At 37.1% G+C, this 21,569-nt stretch overlaps 1 protein-coding gene across 10 annotated transcripts in view; it reads right to left on the bottom strand.

Annotated features, from left to right (window-relative positions):
- Positions 1 to 21,569, bottom strand: part of KIAA0825 — a 366,280-nt gene that overhangs the window by 237,290 nt on the left and 107,421 nt on the right. For 8 of the 10 annotated variants that reach the window (XM_079798899.1, XM_079798896.1, XM_079798904.1 and 5 more), the window contains 3 exons: positions 17,365 to 17,555; positions 14,718 to 14,900; positions 2,139 to 2,249 (listed from right to left, as the gene is read on the bottom strand). In XM_079798899.1, the coding sequence (XP_079655025.1) occupies positions 2,139 to 2,249; positions 14,718 to 14,900; positions 17,365 to 17,555 (485 nt within the window). The remainder of the gene's footprint in view (positions 1 to 2,138; positions 2,250 to 14,717; positions 14,901 to 17,364; positions 17,556 to 21,569) is intronic. The other 2 variants (XM_079798902.1, XM_079798903.1) reach the window with 2 other exon arrangements.

Raw genomic sequence — 21,569 nt, 5'->3', positions numbered from 1 at the left:
CTACTTCCTTTTTACATAAAAAAAAATTACATTTCTACTATGGTCTGACTAGCCACCCCATGTTTTAATCTTTCTGTTAGGATAATACTGGAGATTGGTTGCTACACAGAGCAAAAAGAAAGGTCTTACTTACTACATTTATGCTGGCTTTAGGTATAGAAAAGAGAAAGAACTTAATTATAAGAAGCAGCTACTTGAAAGGTAGAAAACCCATTTCTATGCTGACTTCCCAGGCCTCTAGCTGGACTGCACAGAGCAAGCCTAGAGGTGGAAGTCTTATAGATTAAGATAAAAGCAGATAATACAAATGGATTAAAGCAAATGTGAAAATAACATGGAGAACAAACATGTTTAGAAGTCTGGGAATTCATCAAAATGACCAGGTTGTTTGCTTAACCGATACTGTAAAAGATCCAGTTGTTTAATTTGTTACTTTTCCAATAATGAATATTAAAATATTGGCTACTTAATTCTCAATGACATAAGTTCGTATTTATATTCAAGTGGACAGAGTACTGAGGGCATTCCACTTCTAAGAATCAATCATAAGGAGTTAATCAGAGATGTTGAAAAAGTTTTATATTTAAGTGAAGTAACAACAATACATTGGGGTCTTTGAAGGTAAGGTCTGTGTCTCATTGATTTTGGCGTCCCTGTTAGCTATATGAGGATAGGCATGTAACAGGTAAATCATATATGTCTGCTATGTCCATAATGACTTTGTGTATAAGATTCTCACAATCCTCTATTTATGGGTAGGACTCTTGTTCCTCAAGAGAAAGATACAGTAAGTCAATTTAGATGATGAAATCACTGATAGTGTATTTCCTAGATCAGTGGTTGGCAAACTCGTTAGTCAACAGAGCCAAATATCAACAGTACAACGATTGAAATTTCTTTTGAGAGCCAAATTTTTTAAACTTAAACTTCTTCTAACACCACTTCTTTAAAATAGACTCGCCCAGGCCTTGGTATTTTGTGGAAGAGCCACACTCAAGGGGCCAAAGAGCCGCATGTGGCTCGTAAGCCGCAGTTTGCCAACCACAGTCCTAGATGAATCAAGAATGTATGGGGATTAACAATATGTCCTTTAGCGACACATAATATAGTTACTCACAGATACCTAGGAAAGATACTTTCTAATGATATATTTAGCAAAGAATCAAACTAATTTTCTACATGATGCCACAAAATGTCATGAGATTACTCTGGAAGTACATTTCATGCTTTAAATGACTTATGTTTAAACTAGGAGCCCGTTGCACGAAGTTTCGTGCAATGGACTTTCACCTGGCTGCCGGCACCAGTTTTCCGCCAGCAGCCATTTTCCTCTGGCCACCCGCCGATCGGAGGGCCTCCCGCCAGCACTATCGGCCACCCCGAGAGGAACTCCGATCGGGAGGCGCTCCGATCGGTGGGTGGCCAGAGGAAAACTGGTGCCGGCAGCCACGCAATCGGCCACCCCTAGTTCCGCCACCAGCGTCTTCCGCCGGCCCCATGGGTCCTTCCGCCGCCGCGCCGGCCTAAGCAGCGCCGGCCATTTAGGCCAGCGGGAGGAGCGGGGGGCGGGGACTCGCGAGTCCCCGCCCCCCGCTCCTACCGCCAACCAATCGGCCACCCTGAGTCCCGCCCCCCCGCGCCTCCAGCCGGCCCAATCGTGGGCGTAGCGGAGTGATGCAATTTGCATATTACCTTTTTATTATGTAGGATACTGCTAATAAAATAATAAAAGTGAGTTACCCTATCAATAATTTTAAACATTACTCCTCCTCTACTTTTACTAAGGCTCTGAGTTAGTTACATGAATTAATCAGTTTTATTGTCTTTTTTGGTAATTAGTTGGAGAAGGATGAATTTTTAAATGACTAGGAGATTAGCTATAATAGAATTAAACTTCAAAAAATCACATTTTCCTGCTATATCAGTAAAGCTGTAAGTTAGTAGAATAACTGGGAGGCCTGTACCTTGGATACTTGAGCTAAAAAAAAAAAAAAGATAAACAATACTCTTTACTTACCTGTGTATTATAAAAATTTGTAAGTTCTTTTTGTAAGATGCATTTATCTCTGTCGATAAAAGTTTCCATTAAAGTTTAAAAATATAGAATTATAACTAGGATAGCATTTAGAGGTTCTCACCTGAGTGAAGAAGGGTGGAAATGCGATATGCAAGAAAGCCAATGTAATGGTTGCTTAAAAAGTGGTTTTAAGGAATCTGAAGCAGAATCATCTATGTCATGCTGAAAGGCCCTAGGGAAATAAAAATAATTATTTCAGTGTATACAGGAAGCATTAACTATGGAGACCATTGACAGTTTTTATTTTTACGTAGTATTCCATGGTAATGATTTTTTCGTATTGTGCTAGAATGGACAATGCATCCATACCATCCACTTGGGATTTATGCCAGTAGGTGAGTCACAGGCCTCTATATAACAACGCTTACACTTGGGAAGGTTATGGAAATACCATTATCATTTAATTTTTTAAAAACTCACATTATAAAATTTGTTAAAAATAAATGTATAAAGAATAATAGTACAATGAATACCACTTATCTCTTCCTCCTCAACTTGGATCCAATAAATGGCAATATTTTGTCACATTTGCTTCATTAATGTAAAAATGTTTAGTATAAAGTTTCCTCTTTTTACTCTTTAAAGAGATTTACAAAAACTAAACAATTAATGAAAATTTATAATTAATTTTGTATTTTCTTAAAGGCCTACAGAGAGCTTGTAAATAAGAATTTAAGTGTAAAATATTTGATTATTACTTCAAAATGTGAACAATTTGGCCAGACTCCCTGGTCTCCAACTATCTTTGGAGAATTGACATTAACATTTTTCTAGATTGGCCCAAATTCAACAATAAATCTTGAGGTAAGGCGAAAGAATTTGCTACATAAAATCTTTAGTAGATAGTCTGTTTAATAAAAAATTTATAGTAACAGGAGGCTGTATTTGCCCACATGGAGTTAAGAGCGACAATGGGACCATTTTAGAAATAGAATTGTTTGAAGTGGTACTATTTCTCTTTCTCTAAAGTTTAGGAGCAATAGCATCTTTTAGATAATATGTAGAACAGAATTTCATTTTGAATGCCAGTCCCTGTCTTTTCATTTCACAACTTGCTTTTTGTACCTTTGCATTTTCTAAATTTGACCTCTCTCCTATTTGTCTTGTCAAGTAAAACACCTTCTAATTAAATATACTCAGACATTTTTATACTTTGAATATATTATCTCCTCTTTGAAAGCCATTTTTCTCACTAATTTTCAAAATAGGACAGAACTCCTTAAATAGGTTTCAAAATCAGGTAGTCGCATATCCACTCCATGCATTCCATTGTGTGAACTAGAGAGATAAGCAGAAGCTAGTCAGGATACCAGAATATGCTTTTCTAGGGAGTCTGGATTTTGTATCAGCAATGAGGATTCACTGAAGAGTTTATGACATGAGACTGACACCACCTATTTTACATTTTAGAAAAGTCACTTGAGTACAAGTGAGAAGAATAGACTAGTGATGATCAAGGTTGGAGGAATGGAGATAATGAAGATGATACTGTGGTAGACAGGTAGAAGAGGGCAAGGTCCTAAGGTTAGAAACAGAGGGATAGTGAATAGGAGACAAATGTCAATATAAATTAAATTAATATGGTTAACAATATTCATCCCCTAATGACATGTGGTTGGAGATGGCATGAGGGAAAAGCAGAAGTGAAAAGAATTGAGGGAAAAGATCTGTAAGATGACTTGCAGATATTTTAAGTTATAGATATGTTGAGGGAGCTGCATACAGTTGAAGTACATTCAAAAAGAGACATACAACAGGAATTTGGATTTATTGATCTAACCTATATAAGAGACATCTGGGTTGAAGATACTGATGTGGACATCATTAGCATGACAGTGAAGCCATGGGAATGGGTGAAGTCACCCAAAGAAAGAGTGTAAAATGAAAAGATGGTCAAGGAAAGAACTCCAGAACACATTGATATTTAAAGGGTGAGGTGAGAAAAAGAAGCACTCAAATGCAACCAAGAAGGTATAATCAGAGAAGTAGGCAAAGAACCAGGAGACAGTGACAATAGGGAAGCCAACAGAAGACAAATGGCTAATAGTGTCAAAAGGTGCAGAGAGAGTAAGGAAATGGAGAAACAAAAATTTGAGTTAGTGATTGGGTGTGCATGGATAACCTGACCCATGTTGTTTGTATAGCAATATGAGGGCAATTTTCAGTGATGCAATTCTATTAAAAGTCTAAATGATTAATGTATTGAGTGAATGGTAGGTGTCAAAGTGGAGACAATGAGCACAGACTATATTTTAGGAGGGAAAAACAGTAGTTAAGAAGGGGTACATTTTAATGCAGGAGAGGCTGGTGGAAGAACCAGAGTAGAAAGAATATTCTGACATTGTGGAATAGGATGTAAATGTGGTTAGGTGAAAATATTTGCTTTGGTTGGGAAAAGAGGTACATTGATCACCTGTCAAAGGATATCGAGGTGAGTAGGGATCAAGATAATTATTAAGAATGGAGATGAGAAGTTCAAGTGCATTTATGATGGTCTGGGTTTTCTCAGAAAAGTACAGGGGCAAGGCCATCTGCTAACAAAGAGTGGGATGGGGGCTAGTAGGGGGTTTGACCAAAGTAGGTGATGGAACAGGTAGCTCTTTAGAGATTGGAAAAAATGGGATTTTATGTTGTCAAAAGATATAAAAGGACAGCTGAGTGCTTTTTTGCCAGCAGTGTTCCAGAGGCTTGGGTAGAGAGGCCAAGAAAGAGAGGTGCAGAGCAGGAACAAGCAATAGCCAGAGGGCTAGAAAAAGGAGGGACCTGATATAAAATGAGAGGAGATGCAGCAAGGGGTCTGGAAAGAAAGGAAGTCTCAAAGGAAGTGACAGACTAGGGGGAAGCATGGGACAAAAGAGAAGGGGCTTGGTGAGAGAGCAGGAGGAACTGGAGACGGTAGGATCATAGCCTCTGCATACTTTGCCTACCTCTTTGAGCTCTTTGCATGAATTCCCATGTGTCCAGTTATCTTGGGGCCACCCTAGTTCTCTAAGAATAAATACCTTTCCTAGAATGTGCTCTCTGTCATGTTCAGCTAGCCACTGAAGATCATTTAAAGGCAGTACATAGGCACATGCAGGAGCTCTGGAGCCAGACAGCCTGGGTTTGCATCATGAGTGTGCTTTTTATTACATGTGTAATGTTGTTTTTAAATTTATTTCGCTTCAGTTTTCTCATTTGTAAAATGGGGATAATAATCACAATCACCTCAGTGTGATGATTCAGATAATGCATATATGGACTTAGCCAAGTATGTTGTATATAATAAGGACTCAGGTATCCTATATAATAAAGAGGTAATATGCAAATTGACCCTCATGCCCTCACAAGATGGCTGCCTATGACCAGGCCGGCAGGGGGGTTAGTGAGGGACGACCAAACGACTGAACAGCAGGCTGCATGGGGCGACCAGGCCTGCGGGGGGAGGGCAGTTGGGGGCGATGAGGCCAGCAGCGGGGGGGGGGGGGGGGACAGTTAGGGGCAAGCAGGCAAGCAGGCAAGTGAGCAATTAGGTGCCAGTGGTTTAAACTGGCAGTCGGACATCCCCCAAGGGGTCCCGGATTGGAGAGGGTGCAGGCTGGGCTGAGGGGACCACCCCCCCATGCACAAATTTTGTGCACCGGGCCTCTAGTTATTGGTATAATGACAGTTGTAAATACTCCTAATGGTCTATGACTATCTCAAAACGGATGTGAAATTCCAAAAGTCTAAACGGTTGCCTAGTTACAGTTTTATCCTCAAGTTTAGAAAAATAATGGAGGATCTAATGATAATGGAATGGTTATTAGTGCCAAATTTTCTTAGACTACAAACCACTGGCAATCCAATACTTCCCAGAACATTTCTGCCAGTACCTAACCTCTTTTACTTCACTGATGGTTTCTCAGTTGTACTGGTAATAGTGAGATTATTTGGCTATAAGAAATGTTATGGCAGATGTTTATAGTCTCAGAGGGGGTGGGATCTGTATGAGCATTTAATTCCACAGCAAGATCCCAAATTAGTTTCATTATTCTGGAGAGTATAACGGTGAAAATTGGCCCACAAGCCTCAATGGGAGAATGAAATGATGAGCTAGCTATTAGATAACCTCTAATGATATTTTGGTATGCAGTTAAAAGAGAGGATACTCTAAATAATTCATAGTGAAGAGTAAAATACAATTGTATGAGCTACAGAATTATATTTTTTCAACAGACATAAAAGAATTTTGACACAGCAAACTTAAAAACTCATTTTAAAATAAGTAATTGTCTATTGGTTGAAGCAGAATACATGTACTCACATCCCCAAATTAGCATATTGTAAAGATGGCTTTGTTAAGGGAATAGAATGAAAATGGGGAAATTCTTTGCCTTTGCCCTTTTCCCAACATCAACTAACCCAGGCCCCTTCCCTCCCATTAATATTATAAAGCCTCTGGGCTCATCACACCTCACCACTTGAGCACTCTACCCCAGATTTAGTCTCCTGGTCCTCAGATCTACAATTATGCTATCTTCCTTCCCTTTTTGCATTAATAAATTGATTTATTCCTTGGGCTTATGCAGCCAGCTGCTAGAATGAAATAAATCCAACGCACATAAAAAGTGAGAACAAGTGATAAACTGAAGAGCTGGCTGGATTTTATGCTTCTCTTATGCCACCCTGCTTTTGGCTGCCCTCCCAGTAGAATTGTGTCTCAATATACAGTATAATGTTAATGAAATAAACCTCCAAGATGGAAACAAGGCAGCCCAAGGGTCAGGTCAGGTGTCTTGTGTCATCTGTGCCTACCACAGTGCCTGAGCCATTAGAGGTGCTCAGTAAATAAAAATATCAAGAAGTAGAACTGGCCGAAACTGGTTTGGCTCAGTGGATAGAGCGTCGGCCTGCGGACTAAAAGGTCCCAGGTTCGATTCCGGTCAAGGGCACGTACCTTGGTTGTGGGCACATCCCCAGTAGGGGGCGTGCAGGAGGCAGCTGATCCATGTTTCTCTCTCATCAATGTTTCTAACTCTCTATCTCTCTCCCTTCCTCTCTGTAAAAAATCAATAAAATATATTTTTTAAAAAAGAAGTAGAACTGGTTTGAAACTAAACTATTGAGAAAGCCCTGGAATACTTGAGATAACTGAGGCCATGTGAGCCTTTCTGATTGCCTTAAAATCACAAGCAACTAATCATGAATACATAGAGATAGCCAAATTCAATTTACTTTACCATTTTAGACATACTATTAAGTCACTGCTTTGCTTTCATAAACCAGTGTTACCCCTGGGACTATAAGTAGTTGCCTAAATTTCATTAAGTAAGAGAAATAAAGATACACTTGAAGTAAAACATGGTTCCCCATATTTCTCTTGTCCCCTTGGCTTGTGTTTCTCATGATGAAAATAACTCTTTGAGGTTAGAAAATGATGACTTAAAGTTAGAAAATGACTAGCACAATGCTTGGCCTATAGTCTACCATAGTAAAGGTCAACCATAGTAATTAATGGTTAAATAAAAAAAGAAATATGAATAAAAGGTATTGTCAGACCCTGCTTAGCAGAAAGGAGGATGAATTTGGGGCCATCTGTGAAGAGCAGTCTTGGTGGTACACAGCCAAGGGGCAGGTTGAGAAGAGAACATATGGTAGAAAGATAGAATAAGACTTGACCCCTGAGAACAGAGCAGAAACCAGCTAGTCAAAGATTCAGGACAAAGGCCTTCTCAAAAGTTAATCACTAGCCTTTTACCAGTGTTTTTACCCTAGTAGGACCACACATAAAGCTGTTTGATTTCAGTGTTGTGGGTTTTTTAAAATAGAAATATTCCCTTAAATAATGTTTAGAGGGAATGGGAACAAAGGGGGTCAGTCATTTAATCTGAAACAAAATGGCAAAGACAAGAAACTTCACTTTCTGGATTGTTTTGCATCCTGCAAACATCATTTTTTGTCTACATTTTAAGTATTTTTTATTTTTATTGCCATTCAGTCTTTACTCACTTTTAACAGCTGAGTGATATAATTCACATACCACGAAATTTGCCCATTTTAAGTGTACAATAAAATGGATTCTAATATATTTAACCTTCACCTCTATCTAATTTTAGAACATTTTGATTAGCCTACAAAGAAACCCCTGCACCCAGGTACTAACCATTCTCCCTTTCTCCCCTGAGCAACCACTAATCTACTTTCTGTTTCTATGGATTTGCCTATTCTGAACATTTTTAGTAAATTTGTGTGCTCTTATGTCTGGTTTTCTTCACTTAGCATGTTTTTATTTCACCTCTGTTGTACTATCAGTATTCTATTTCTTTTTATTGCTGAATAATATTCTACTACATGGATATCCCAAATTTGATTATCCATTCATCAGTTGATGGACATTTGGGTTTGCTCCACTTTGTTATATTATAAAAAATGTTGCTGTGAACATTTGTGTACAAATCTTTTTGTAAACATATGTTTTTATTTCTTTCAGGTATAAAACTATAGTAAAATTGCTGGGTCCTATGACCATATGCTCAACATTTTACTTATGCATATTCTATGCTTCCCATTTTGAGGAACTACCTGTTTTCCAAAGATTTACAGACACTCTGGAGGTATAAAAAACAACGTTTTAGAGCAATATATTTTGTTTTGTGAAGGACTGTGAAATAGTTTTTAAAAATAAACAGCAGGGGAACCAAGATGGCGGCATAGGTAAACACCTGTACTTGCTGCCTCTCACAACCACATCAAAACTACAACTAAAAGACAAAACATCAATCATCCGAAACCATGGGAAAGCTGGCTGAGTGGAAGTTCTACAACTAGAAGGAAAGAAAAAAGCGCATTGAGACTGGTAGGAGGTGTGGAGGTGCGGAGGTGCGGAGGTGCAGAGGTGCGGAGGCGCGCGCAGAACAGGCTGGCAACTGGGTGCACTGTTGTTGTTTTTTTCAATTGGGAGCGAGATACAAGCTCCCGACTGCTCTGAACTCCAGTTCCGGGTGAGACTCTGGGGACCCAGACTCATACGGAGAGAAACTGGACTGTCTGGCATTGGGCCGGAACATGAGAGCAGCTTTCTCTCAGAGGTGCTTGCAGCAATCATTGTTCCTGCATGGGGGTGTGGGACGTGGAGACGCGGGGACCTCTCGAGTGCAGGGCTGACTGGAAGCCATTGCTGTTTGCTCTGCCCTGGGGATTCCCTGAGACCCCGCCCCACTCAGTTTACAACCCCATTCAAGCTGTACACAGCGGCTTTTGCATATGAATGGCCTGTCCTTTCGCAATCTAACCTAAAAAACTGCAGCTGGGTCAGAGAGCTCCAAAGCCTCCAAAAGAAGGCCCAAGGCTTGGCAGCAGCAGCTGGCCTTGCTTCACAGCTGGGCCTCATCTGGGCACTTCTAAACCCCAAAGAGGAGGAATCTGCAGATCTCTGTAGCTCCAGCTGGGTGGCCTCAGGCAGTGGCTGACTTTACACCTCCTTGGAGATCCAAGAGCCAGTGTACCCAGTGGTCAGTGTGAGACCATAACCGATTACAACTCTTCACATCCATAAGAGACACACTCAAGGGGCAGACTCAGTGAGCACCAAAGTCTCACTGAAGCAAGTCCTGCCCCATAAGGGCATCTCCAGCACAGCAGTTCTTCTATTGTAGACACAGCTGGTCCTCACAGCCAATTGGCCTGGAGGTCAATTCCTCCCAGTGATAACAACAACAATCAAGGCTTAACTATAACAATACTGTGCACACAGCCCACAAAGGGGTGCACCAAGAGTGTCCACCTCAGGTAACTGGGGAGGTTGAGTCACTGGGCCCTATAGGACACCTAGCACACAAAGCCACTCTATCAACACAGGGAAGCAGCCAAAATGCGGAGACAAAGAAACATGTCACAAGTGAAAGAAATGGAGAAAAGCAAACTACTGGATATAGAATTCAAAGGTTACTCAAGAATCTTCTAGAAACTTCCGAGGAACTTAGTGAGACCTTTAAGGATCTTAGTGAGAATGACAAAAAAATGGAAAAGGACCAGTCAGAAATTAAGCATACACTGACTGAAATAAAGAATAATATACAGAAATTCAACAGTAGACTAGAAGATCCCAAGAATCAAGTCAAAGATTTGAAATACAAGGAAGCAAAAAACACCCAACTGGAAGAGCAAAAATAAAAGAATCCAAAAATATGAAGATAGTGTAAGGAGCCTCTGGTACAACTTCAAGCATACCAACATCCGAATTATGGGGGTGCCAGAAGAAGAGAGAGAGCAAGATATTGAAAACCTATTTGAAGAAATAATGACAGAAAACTTCCCCTACCTGGTGAAAGAAATAGACTTACAAGTCCAGGAAATGCAGAGAACTCCAAACAAGAGGAATCCAAAGAGGACTATACCAAGACACATCATAATTAAAATGCCAAGGGCAAAAGACAAAGAGAGAATCTTAAAAGCAGCAAGAAAAAAAACAGTTAGTTACCTACAAGGGTGTACCCATATGACTGTCAGCTGATTTCTCAGCAGAAACAATGCAGGCCAGAAAGGAGTGGCAAGAAATACTCAAAGTGATGCAAGAACCTACAACCAAGATTACTCTACCCAGCAAAGCTATCATTTAGAATTGAAGGTCAGATAAAGAGCTTCACAGACAAGAAAAAGCTAAAGGAGTTCATCACCACCAAATCAGTATTATACAAAATGCTGAAGGGTATCCTTTAAGAAGAAAAAGGTAAAGATAAAAAATTATGAACAACAAAGTGACAACAAATACATATCTATCAACAAGTGAATCTAAAAATCAAGTGAATAAAAAATCTGATGAACAGAATAAACTGGTGAATATAATAGAATCAGGGGCATAGAAAGGGAGTGGACCAACAATTCTCGGGGGAAGGAGGTGTGGGGAGTGCGGGAAGAGACTGGACAAAAATCTTACACCTATGGATGAGGAAAGTGGGAGGGGGAGGGTAAGGGCATGGGATGGGGTGGGAACTGGGTAGAGGGGAGCTATGGGGGTGGTGGGAGGGAAGAGGAGCATCTGTAATAATCTGAACAATAAAGACTTATTTAAAAAAATAATAAATAAATAACAGCCCAGCCGTCATGGTTCAGGGGTTGACCGTTGACCTGTGAACCAGAAGGTCACAATTTGATTCCCTGTCAAGGCACATGCCTGGGTTGTGAGCTCCATCCCCAGTGTGGGGTGTTGCAGAAGGCAGCTGATCTATGATTCTCTCTCATCATTGATGTTTCTATCTCTCTCTCCCTTTCCCTTCCTCTCTGAAATCAATAAAAATATATTTATAAATAAATAAATAATAGCCTAAGAAAAACATAACTTCTAAAGATCTAGCATGAGTTTGAAACTAGAGACACAACATTGAAAATACCTTGTAATTTAGTCATTCAAAAGCCACATGAGTGACACCAAGTGAACTCCAAGACAGGTCTGCTGCTTTTGGCTTAGTGATCCCCATTCTGACCTATTTGTAATGACTTTGGCCTTTGCCTGGTACATTGTATATTCTTTCATGTTATTAAATGTTAAAACATTGGGGACAGTAAACCTTCTAAAAGTTTCCACTTATAAGAGTTTTTATATGACACATCAAAATATTTTTTTATAATTAAAACTTTTATTACACTTCCCGAAATTATTAAGGACAGGTTATTTCCTCTTGTGCAGCATTGTATTCCTTGTGCTAATCACAGGGGCGAGGGAGGCAACAACATTAGTTGAGGTGAAACTAAATTATAAAATTCTAAGAATTAATTTGTTAATTTTTATGTACAAATTAAAACTAGCATTCTATGAAGGCAAAATATGATATAAAACCATTGTCTTGAGTGTGTATATGAATGCACATTGACTACACTTCTGAACATGTAGTTTAACGCCTTTATGAAAGAACTACAAGTGATAAGCACTTTGGAAAATGCCTGGTGAATATTTTATGTTTCAGCAGGTCTCTTTCCCTAGAGGGCAAACCTGAAGTACTCCTTTTACAACATTCTAAAAGAAATCTACTAAAGAGAGTAAAAAAGAACACACGTTTTTGCAAACAGGTTTCATTCTTCCTGAAAAGATTTTAAAATCATATATTCCTGCCCTGGGATTTAGTGGTCCTACACTAAGCTCAGAAAGGAAAATATATTCAGTTTATCTGTCAGAACTGCTTGGAATAAAGGCAGTCACATTCTAAAAAGGCATATTACATACAGTGACAAACGTTAGGTATAGTTTATGAAAAAAGTCAATACTATCAGCATCTTATTGTTACTTTTCACCACTTCCTCAAAGCATACAGTTTAATTTTTTAATGTGAGGTGGAAATACAGTTTTTTCTAAAATACTTGTAACAACTTCATATCCTGTCTATGAAGGAAAGCTAAGTAAGTCAATAGGGTTTTGCAATGTCTGTACATTTTTTTCGTAATTGGTGAGAACATGCTGCCCTGTAGATTTATTTGCCAAGACAAAAGCAAAACATATTTCAAAGATTGGATTAAGACTCTTGGAAGACAAACATAAAATTTAAACCGACATGAATGTATAAAATTTGAGAAAAATTTTATAAAGTGAGATTAAAAAGGAATTAAAGTATATCTAGATTTTTGTTCATACTTCAGAGCAATATAGCTATCTGTTTTATAAGGAAAAACCAGAGGCAGTACATGGTGTAAAATGTTCTATAATCCTGGTTGAAATTAGCAATTTAAATTTGTTGAATGAGGTTACAGTGAAATATCTAATGCACAAATCACAGGGGTTTGAGTACTTGCATAGTTGTTTAACAATGTATTGAAAGGCTATAGTTAACAATAATAAATGTATATTATATTATTAAAATATGCAATCTTTGATAATTATTTATTTGTTTTACCAATGCATTGGGGATTAAAATTTTTCTATTCATCTGTGACTAACCATGAAATTCAGTATTGCTTACCATGACCAATCCATGAAATTTGTCAACTTTGTTCCTGATTTTCACAGGGCCTTCCCCTTAGATGAAATGGACCATTTAACTAAGAACACAACAATTTTTTCATCTGTGGTAAATCAGTTTAGTTTACTAGGATTTACTATGGATTTCAGACCTTGAGCTTTTTATGATTATGAACCATTATATATTTAATCCCAAATGTCTAACAGTTTATCTCACTGTTTCTCACCCTTTCGGAAAGAATTCTCCATTTCTAAAATTAATTTTCAATGCCAGAAGGAACAATCTATAAGCAGTGGGTTAGTTGAAAGTCAAACAGCAGGTGAAAATTATGGGAAATTGAAATCAAAGTTGTTATTTACTCAGAAATTCTAACAAAAAAACCTCAAAATTTCCTGAAAATCAAGATTCATATATTGCCCTTATCTGAGTGTTAAGAAAGCAATACTTTACCTAGTTTATCCTAAGAAATAGAAATACTGTATGTCTAATTTTTACTATCCAAGAAATAAGAATATGAAATTACCTAGTCTTTCAAGATAAAGTGACTATGTTGGAGGAGAGTTTAAATAAATTTATCCTACATAATAAAAAGGCAATATGCAAATTGCATCACTCCGCTACGCCCACGATTGGGCCGGCTGGAGGCGCGGGGGGTGGGACTCAGGGTGCTCCTACCGCCAGCCTAAACGGCCAACACTGCGGAAGGACCCATGCGGCCGGCGGAAGACGCTGGTGGCGGAACTCGGGGTGGCCAATTGCGTGGCTGCCGGCACCAGTTTTCCGCCAGCAGCAGTTTTCCACTGGCCACCCGCCATCAGGGCGGAGCGTGGCGGGGCGGAGCGCGGCGGGGCGGGGCGCAGTGGGGCGGAGCAAGGCGGGGCGGAGCAAGGCGGGTGGCAGTGGCGCGTGGGTGCAGGTGTGGTGGCCCCAAGGCTGCGGCAGCGGCAGTGCACGCAGCTGAAGCGGCCGCTTGCAGGATTGAATCCTGCAAATGGGCTGCTAGTATTACTATATTAGAAAATCTACTCCAACCTTTTCTCTATTACTAATTTGAATAAAATAAACCAGAAAAGTAGTTCAGAAATTTTAATTTCCCTAAATGTTATTTATTTAGCTAAGTAAACTACATCAACATTTAAAAACTGTAATTGCTTAGTCCTATTTCCACTTGCCATTACTAGCTCAGACACTAGAGCCTAATACTAAAAATGAAAATCTAGGGTAGATTAACTGACAGTGTGGAACTATGAAGTCTCTTCCAGATTCGGGCATATTTTAGAACCATTTTTAATGTTAATTTTTTATTAGAGCAAACCAATCTATATAAAATTAAAAACTAAAAATATTTTTTAAAAGCCATTAGATATAATTTTATTTTTTATAGAGTTTCAAGCTATGACTGAAATAACCAATCCATTAATACAATTTGATCATTTAAATAACTCAAAGAGTGAAGCTTAAAATGGTCCTGTTTTGGAGCTTTATCAACTGAATGAAATTTACCAATAGAGACATAACACAGTATTCAGACTAACTTGCTTTGAGAATGAGGAAACCCCTGTTGGTTAGTGTTAGTTTTGTACAACAGCCCAATTCACAATATAAAAAACATACTTCAAAAAATTTCTACTTACTACTTATACAATTCAGTAAGAAGAATGAGAATAACTGTTAAATCCCATTATTTTCTATCTTGCAATAGCTAAAAAGAAAATATATTTGATACTTACTGATATAAGTCAGTTAATGGTGAAGTCAAAATGACTAATGTTGTCAACAGATTATTACAATGGGTATAAATTTTAAAAATTTTATCATCTATATATTCATGAGGATTCAAAAGTTTCTGTACAGATGTGCAAACTGACCATAACATGTTCTCAGTGCATATTAAAATTGTTGTGACATCAAGTCTATTAGAAAGAAAAAGAAGAAAATTACGTTAAACAAAAGTACCTTTCTACTTGGTATATACACTACTTTTTATATTTCTTGTATTAAACATATATAAGAATATAAATATTTGGTTAGATATCAGAGCTTCAGAGATGAAAGACAGAAGGCATCAAAACTAGGTTCTGAGTTTCCATAATACCATTATCTTTAGGGATTGTGAGGTCTAAAGAGTTTTAGGGGTGCTTTTAAAAAAATATGTTTTTATTTTACATTATCAGGATACTATTCAAGAAGTTCAGGAGACTTTCCTTGAAATTACATTCAGTAAAAGAAAAGTCAGGTTAAAAGAAAATTTGCTGTTACATATATATATATTACATATAGATAGATAGATAGATAGATAGATAGATAGATAGATAGATAGAGATATATTACGAAAAAATTTGATATCAGAACAATTCTCCTCATCCAAGTACAAGTTGTCAAAAGAAAGTTACACGGGTGGGTCACATGTTTTCCAAGCAAGTGGGAGATGAGAAAGAAATGACACCAGAAGCACTAATGTAGTGTCAGAAATTTCCAATAATACATAAATTTTTGGCAAATACGCTATATTATTTATCTTATTCATAAATTCATTTCTTTGTTTCTATCTTTGTTGAGTTTTAATAGGGACACAAAGATCTGTTTAAAGATTATTTTGGTGTACAATTAAATTTTACAGACCTCATTTAATTTCTTCATTTTTCTTTTATATTCAGTGTTGAAGAAATATACATCCTATATAATAAAAGGCTAATATGCAAATTGTCCCCTCGGGAGTTCCACCTAACAGGAGTTTGACCATTCGCTATGACGTGAGCTGACCACCAGGGGGTGGCGCAGAATGAAGGAAGGCCCCGGCTGGCAGCCTGCAGCCAGGGGAAGGAAGGCCCTGATTGGCCCTGATCGCCGGCCAGGCCTAGGGACCCTACCTGGGCACGAATTTCGTGCGCTGGGCCTCTAGTATATTAATAATATATCACATATTATATATAAATCTTATATATGGTTATGGTATTTGACAGTTGGAGGCTACTGGAATACTAAACGCATCAATAATCACCTTTAGGAAGGTTTAATTGTATTTGCATCCATTTACTCTACTTACTGATTAAATAATTTCAAATCTAAAATAGATGCACACATACACACACATTTGATTTCCAAATGAATGGTAGTTTAGGATTAAACATACAAATAAATATATTTATTTTATGTAGAAAAGTTAAAAGAAATAACTCTAGTTCTGAGTGGCATTATTATGTAACCGCCCAGAAAATAAAAACCAAAAGTCTCTATAGTACAATTACTTAATTAAATATACTACCTATTTCATGAGTTAATAGTAAACATCTTATAATGACTTGCCACCTCATAGTCAAAAGTGATATATTCTACATAAGGAAAAAGAATGAAGGTATTCTTTGCTCTCAAAAGGAATTTTCCATCTATTCTTTGGAGTTCATTAAAAAAAAAAAAGCTTGGTCAGTAATTCAAAACAGCCTGTGCAAAATACCATATTTATGAAACACTGTAGCAGGACCTAAATGCCCTTCAAATGCAGCCTGCTTTACAAGAACATGATCAGGAAATGATTCCTACTGCCAAATAAAAGAAAAAGCCTCTGAGGTCTGCAGGTTCCTCTTAAAATATATCTGTATATACCTATACCTATGCTTAAAAGGCAGGTCTTTATCACATTAGTCAGAATATTTATAAAACAAAGCCTTCTGTTCATATAGACTTGTTGTCATGTAAGCACATTTTTGTAATATTCATTGCCTAGATAACTTGTGGAATTGGACTATAATTCAGTCTTTAATTTAATACCCAGTGACTGTGTCTCCTATATTCTGTGATTTCACTTACTGTTGAACTGGCTTTTAGTAATACATAATGAAAAGGAAGAAATAAAATAAAGGAAAAAAGGAAAGAAGTAATTAGAATATGTTAAGGAGAAAAACGACAAAGGAGTTTCCTTAATGAAGATTCACTACACTACTTAAAGGCTTTAAAAAATAAAAACCCTAAGAAACTAGAATCCCCTGGTGGCTTAGAACCTCAGTCAAATCCACTGCTCTATCACAACACTGCTTTTTTTTCTCCACATTAGTACCTTAATATTCTCACCTTATTTTTTATATATATGAAGGTTAAAAAATAAAGATATATATCGAGATATATCTTCAATCATTTTTTTTTAGAAACAAGTGGTTTCTACACATGTTTTTAAGAAGAAAAAAGAGCAAAATGATTTGACTCAAGTTCCATATTTCCTCTTAAATATCTCACGATAATTGAATATGATTTCCTTTCAGATGTTAGAAACATGTCAAGTATACAAGGAGTCATGTCCTGAGATTCACAATTACATTCTACTTTGTATTAAATGGGGAAAAGGTTTTCTTGAAAGGCAATGGTTTTCCCAGTGTCAGGTACCTTATCTGCGGAGTTCTCTTGTAACTGGGACAGGCCCGAGCATATCTGGAGGCCAGTAGACCCAAAGATTTCTCCAGAACTTCTGTTAGAATCTCCTGGGCTAGCTTGGGGGGTAGAATGGTCCAGAGATCATGATGAAGAGCCCAGAAGAAATAATGCCACATCTGGAGTGAGAAGGAGCATCTTTCCCCCTGGCAAAAACACCACACGTTAAACAATGGAATCACAGCTTCCAAAATGTCAGTTTGCTTTCTATGAACCTAATTAGTTCAGGCTGAAAGGAAATAGCTGGAGAGCTTGACTCACTAGATGACCAAGAAAGATTTTTGACAAGATGTAAAACATCCTTACTGACAAAGGAACATGTGTTTTATTTCAATCACAAGACTAGATATTCTAATGAAAATCCAGCCTGCCAGCATTTCACCTAGCATATCCTTGATTTACCTACTCCTGGCCTGCAGTTTAAAATTTGCTTTTAAACAATAGGCTTTACAGTTGCTAAACATGTCATGCTAGTTTAAGATAGTGGGCTGATTCTTCTACAATTAAAATTTAATTATTTAAATTAAGGAATAGCATCACTGAGATCATTTTACAAATGTTTCAGATTTCACGTTATAATGAAATGACAAGAGCAAAAATTAACTTACATACTGTATACTTATCAACATGCATGAAACCAAGGGGATGGGTAACTACTGAAGATTATTACATTAGGCTCCTTTATTCATGGTGTTTTAATAACAATACTAGGAACAAATACTATAACAGTCTGATTTTACTTTTTTTTTTTTGTAAAGCCTAGGCAGATCTCATTATTTCTTAGTATTTTTACAGCACTTTATACTTCCAAGGGGCCAGAGTCTCATTCGCTTCTATCCCCTTATAGATCTCTTGTGTGACAAATTTTCCCTGACCACAGAGGGAGACCCAACAGTGGCCAAGGCCAAGGGGAACAGGCAGAAATGAGAAGGTAGCCTCAAGTGATTTACAAGCATTAATTAGTTAACTTGCTCTTAGGGAGGTTTGCTAGTAGTTTGACCTCATTTTCTTCAAAACAGATCAAAAGATTATTTGAAATAGAAAAAGAGTAGAATGCATTCTTCAAACATTATACTGATTATGTTACTATATCAAAAGTTAAGCTAGTAAAACTTCCCATTTTATCTCTAAGCAATCCTCATTGACTTAAAATTTGTCTTACCCACTACTTATATTCTCAAACAAATGTCATCTAAAAAAATCTGTTCTCGTATAGCAACAGAGGATAGCTTTCTTATGCATACGCTACTATTAGTGTTTTCCTTACATATTATTCTTCTGGTAATTTCTTTGATTACTAAAATCTTTTCTAATCACTGCATAATAATAATGTATAGTTATTATCTACTGACTTTCAAATGGAGTTTATAAATGAGTAGAATTGTTATCCTTAGGTGGGAAACGGGCATCAAATGTCAAAGAATCAAGTTCAAACTGGGGGGTGGGGGACTTTGACCACTGGCTTCTGACTTTCTGACTAGATGTGTATCAAAACTATTAAGAAAAAAATTACAAAATTTATGCAGAAGTAACAAAATTACAGTTCCTTATGCTTTCTTTGTTGTGTTCTGCAATAAAGAATGCGTTTTAAAATTTCTAAAGTAAGAACTAAGTTTTAAAGCTAGATTTTCTTATACTTATGGTATAGTATGTTAATTAAAGCAAAACTGACCCCAGCTGATATCTGAATAATTGACACTAATATTTTTCGTGGCAATAGATAGATGGATGTTTATAATAATGTGGCCAACATGATTTTTCTATTTTTTTAAAATATAAAAAAATTCCTTAATAGCTACCTTTAAGCAATAAATGAGAAAATTAAAATAACTTCAGGTACACAGATTTCTTCTCCTAAAAGTAAAAAAATCACTTATTTTTAAGACTTTTTAAAACATAAATGTCAACTTTACATTCCAAACTGGTCATCATTCACACAATTCTCTTCAAAATGTGTATAACTTCAGTGTATGCAAGGGTTTTCATTAAACTAAATGTGATTCATTTATTTTTCTGACCTGTTTCTCTATTTGTTGTCATTTCAAAAGTATTCTGCTAGTAAACATCTGCTATTTTTGTAGGCCCACTACAATGTAAACAGATGTGAGCTTTTATTTGGATTATATATCAGGAAACAAGCAGCTGGGCTTTATTATATAAGCCACTCAATATTATCTTTGAGCAGACAATTCTTTATTCTTTGACTGTTGGAAAACACAAGTTGCTAAAATTGAGCAGATGTCAACTATACTAAATGCTCAGTTTTAAACATGTAATCTGAACACCCACTGTGCCATCTGACCAGCACCTCATCAGAGAGATACCGAACTCTTTTGACTCTCTCAACCTGACAGCTTAGAAAATGGAAATAATGTGTCTAGGGCTCACTTGATTTCACAAAACATGAGCAAATATTGTTCCATATCTTGTAAATTACTTCACTCTTTCTTTACTACACGCTTGCACATGGCAGTAGGTTCCCCTGCGATCTCTATCCTCCTCTTTGCCTTGAGTCTGGCAGATTTCATCTCCTTTCCTCCCAAAGCAGCCTTGCCAAAAACTAGTCCTGTTTCACAAATCAGATGGAATAATGGGGAGAGGAGGAGAAGGGGGTGCAGTAAACGGGATAAAACCATGTCAGGTACTCCACTGTCAAAACAGTTTAAAATCTGTGCTATTTTTAGAAGGTTCTTATTTTTGGGAAATAGAAAAGCGGTGTCACTTTATTTTTCTGAGCAGAAATAACAACCACTCTGCAATTAAACTGTAACTACTGACCATGTAAGTATATGGAAGCTACAGTACCATGTAATCACAGGGTAACTATCTTGTTATTTCTGTCTTTGAAGTTAAAGCATTGTCATAAGATCTAAGAGCTGCATGTTACATGGTAATTTGTTGTGTGTTTTTTAAATGGTTGGTAACTTCAATAACAGGTTTGAAATGCATTCACTTATTATTTTTACTGCATGCTTCTTCTAGTTCCCAATTTGCATAAGAGGAAACATAATACCTCTATGTTGGGCAAATAGTGAGATAATACCTGCTTTTCAATGAAAACATCATGTAAAATTGCTCATTAGTACAGTGACATATTGAAATAGTTTGAAACATGAGATGGATTCATTTTCAACCTCTGCGAATAAGGAAGCTTCAATGCTTCCAGGAGAGAAGACAATACTTTTTCAGGCTACCAGCTGCACTATAGCACCTTCTCGTTTTCATTCTGCTCACTGCTGTGTGAAGTATGGCAGGTTTGGAAAAGTCTGTATGGATGCTCTTGCAAAAAAGAAAAACTACCTGGGAAGGGACTCTAAAGGAGAGATGAAATGTCCGTAGAAAAAGTGGAAAGTCCCTTTAAAGAGCTTCTTATTATTTGCTTTTCTCTGTTGTGGCAACATTTATTACGATAATATCTCAGGCATAAATGGAGCCACAGGAACCTTCAGTGTCATGAAGGTGATGAGAGTGACTCTATTGAATAAAACTCCACTCTGTTTTTCTCAATATTCCATAGTGATTAGAACCATCAAGCAAATAAAAAATCATAAGCTTCAATCCAGAGGAAAGGGTAAATGGGAAAAGCTAATGAAGCTGGGCTTGACTGATAAATTATTTTAAAACCCTGATTTATCTTATTTTTTATTAAGATATTATAAATGTTTCATCCTGCCCTGGAATCAACTTCAAAAAATTTCAAATATTGTGGCTTATGCATAATCAATGGAATTTAGGGGAAGGGAAACTAATGAAGCCTGATGCTGAATAATTTTAATTGAACCTAGGTTTGGTTGTACTGGGAATCATTAGGAAGAATTCAGTAGAAACTTGGGATTTTAAAACATGGGCTAAATGAAAATAGGTAAGCTATAAATGATCAGATGGGTCTTAAAACATACTCATAAGAACATACTTTGAGAAGGAAAAAAATAAGTATAAAGAATAAAACTGCTTAATAAAATATATTCATCAAACACAGATGGAAATACATAACAAGAAAAAAAAATCAAGGATATCTACAACTGTTCCCTTTGGGGAAAAGTACAAGGTTGTGGCATTTTGGCATTGTTATCTCTTCCAGTTTTCATTGCATCCCATTATATTTCAACTTATTATATAGCGCTCAGACACTGTAACTCAAATGAAGCTACTATTTTTAT

This window comes from Cnephaeus nilssonii, assembly GCF_951640355.1.
Source record: "Cnephaeus nilssonii genome assembly, chromosome: 2".
Taxonomy (NCBI): Eukaryota; Metazoa; Chordata; class Mammalia; order Chiroptera; family Vespertilionidae; genus Cnephaeus; species Cnephaeus nilssonii.
The sequence above is the reverse complement of the archived record's forward strand: the minus strand, read 5'-3'. Positions and strand labels throughout refer to the sequence as shown.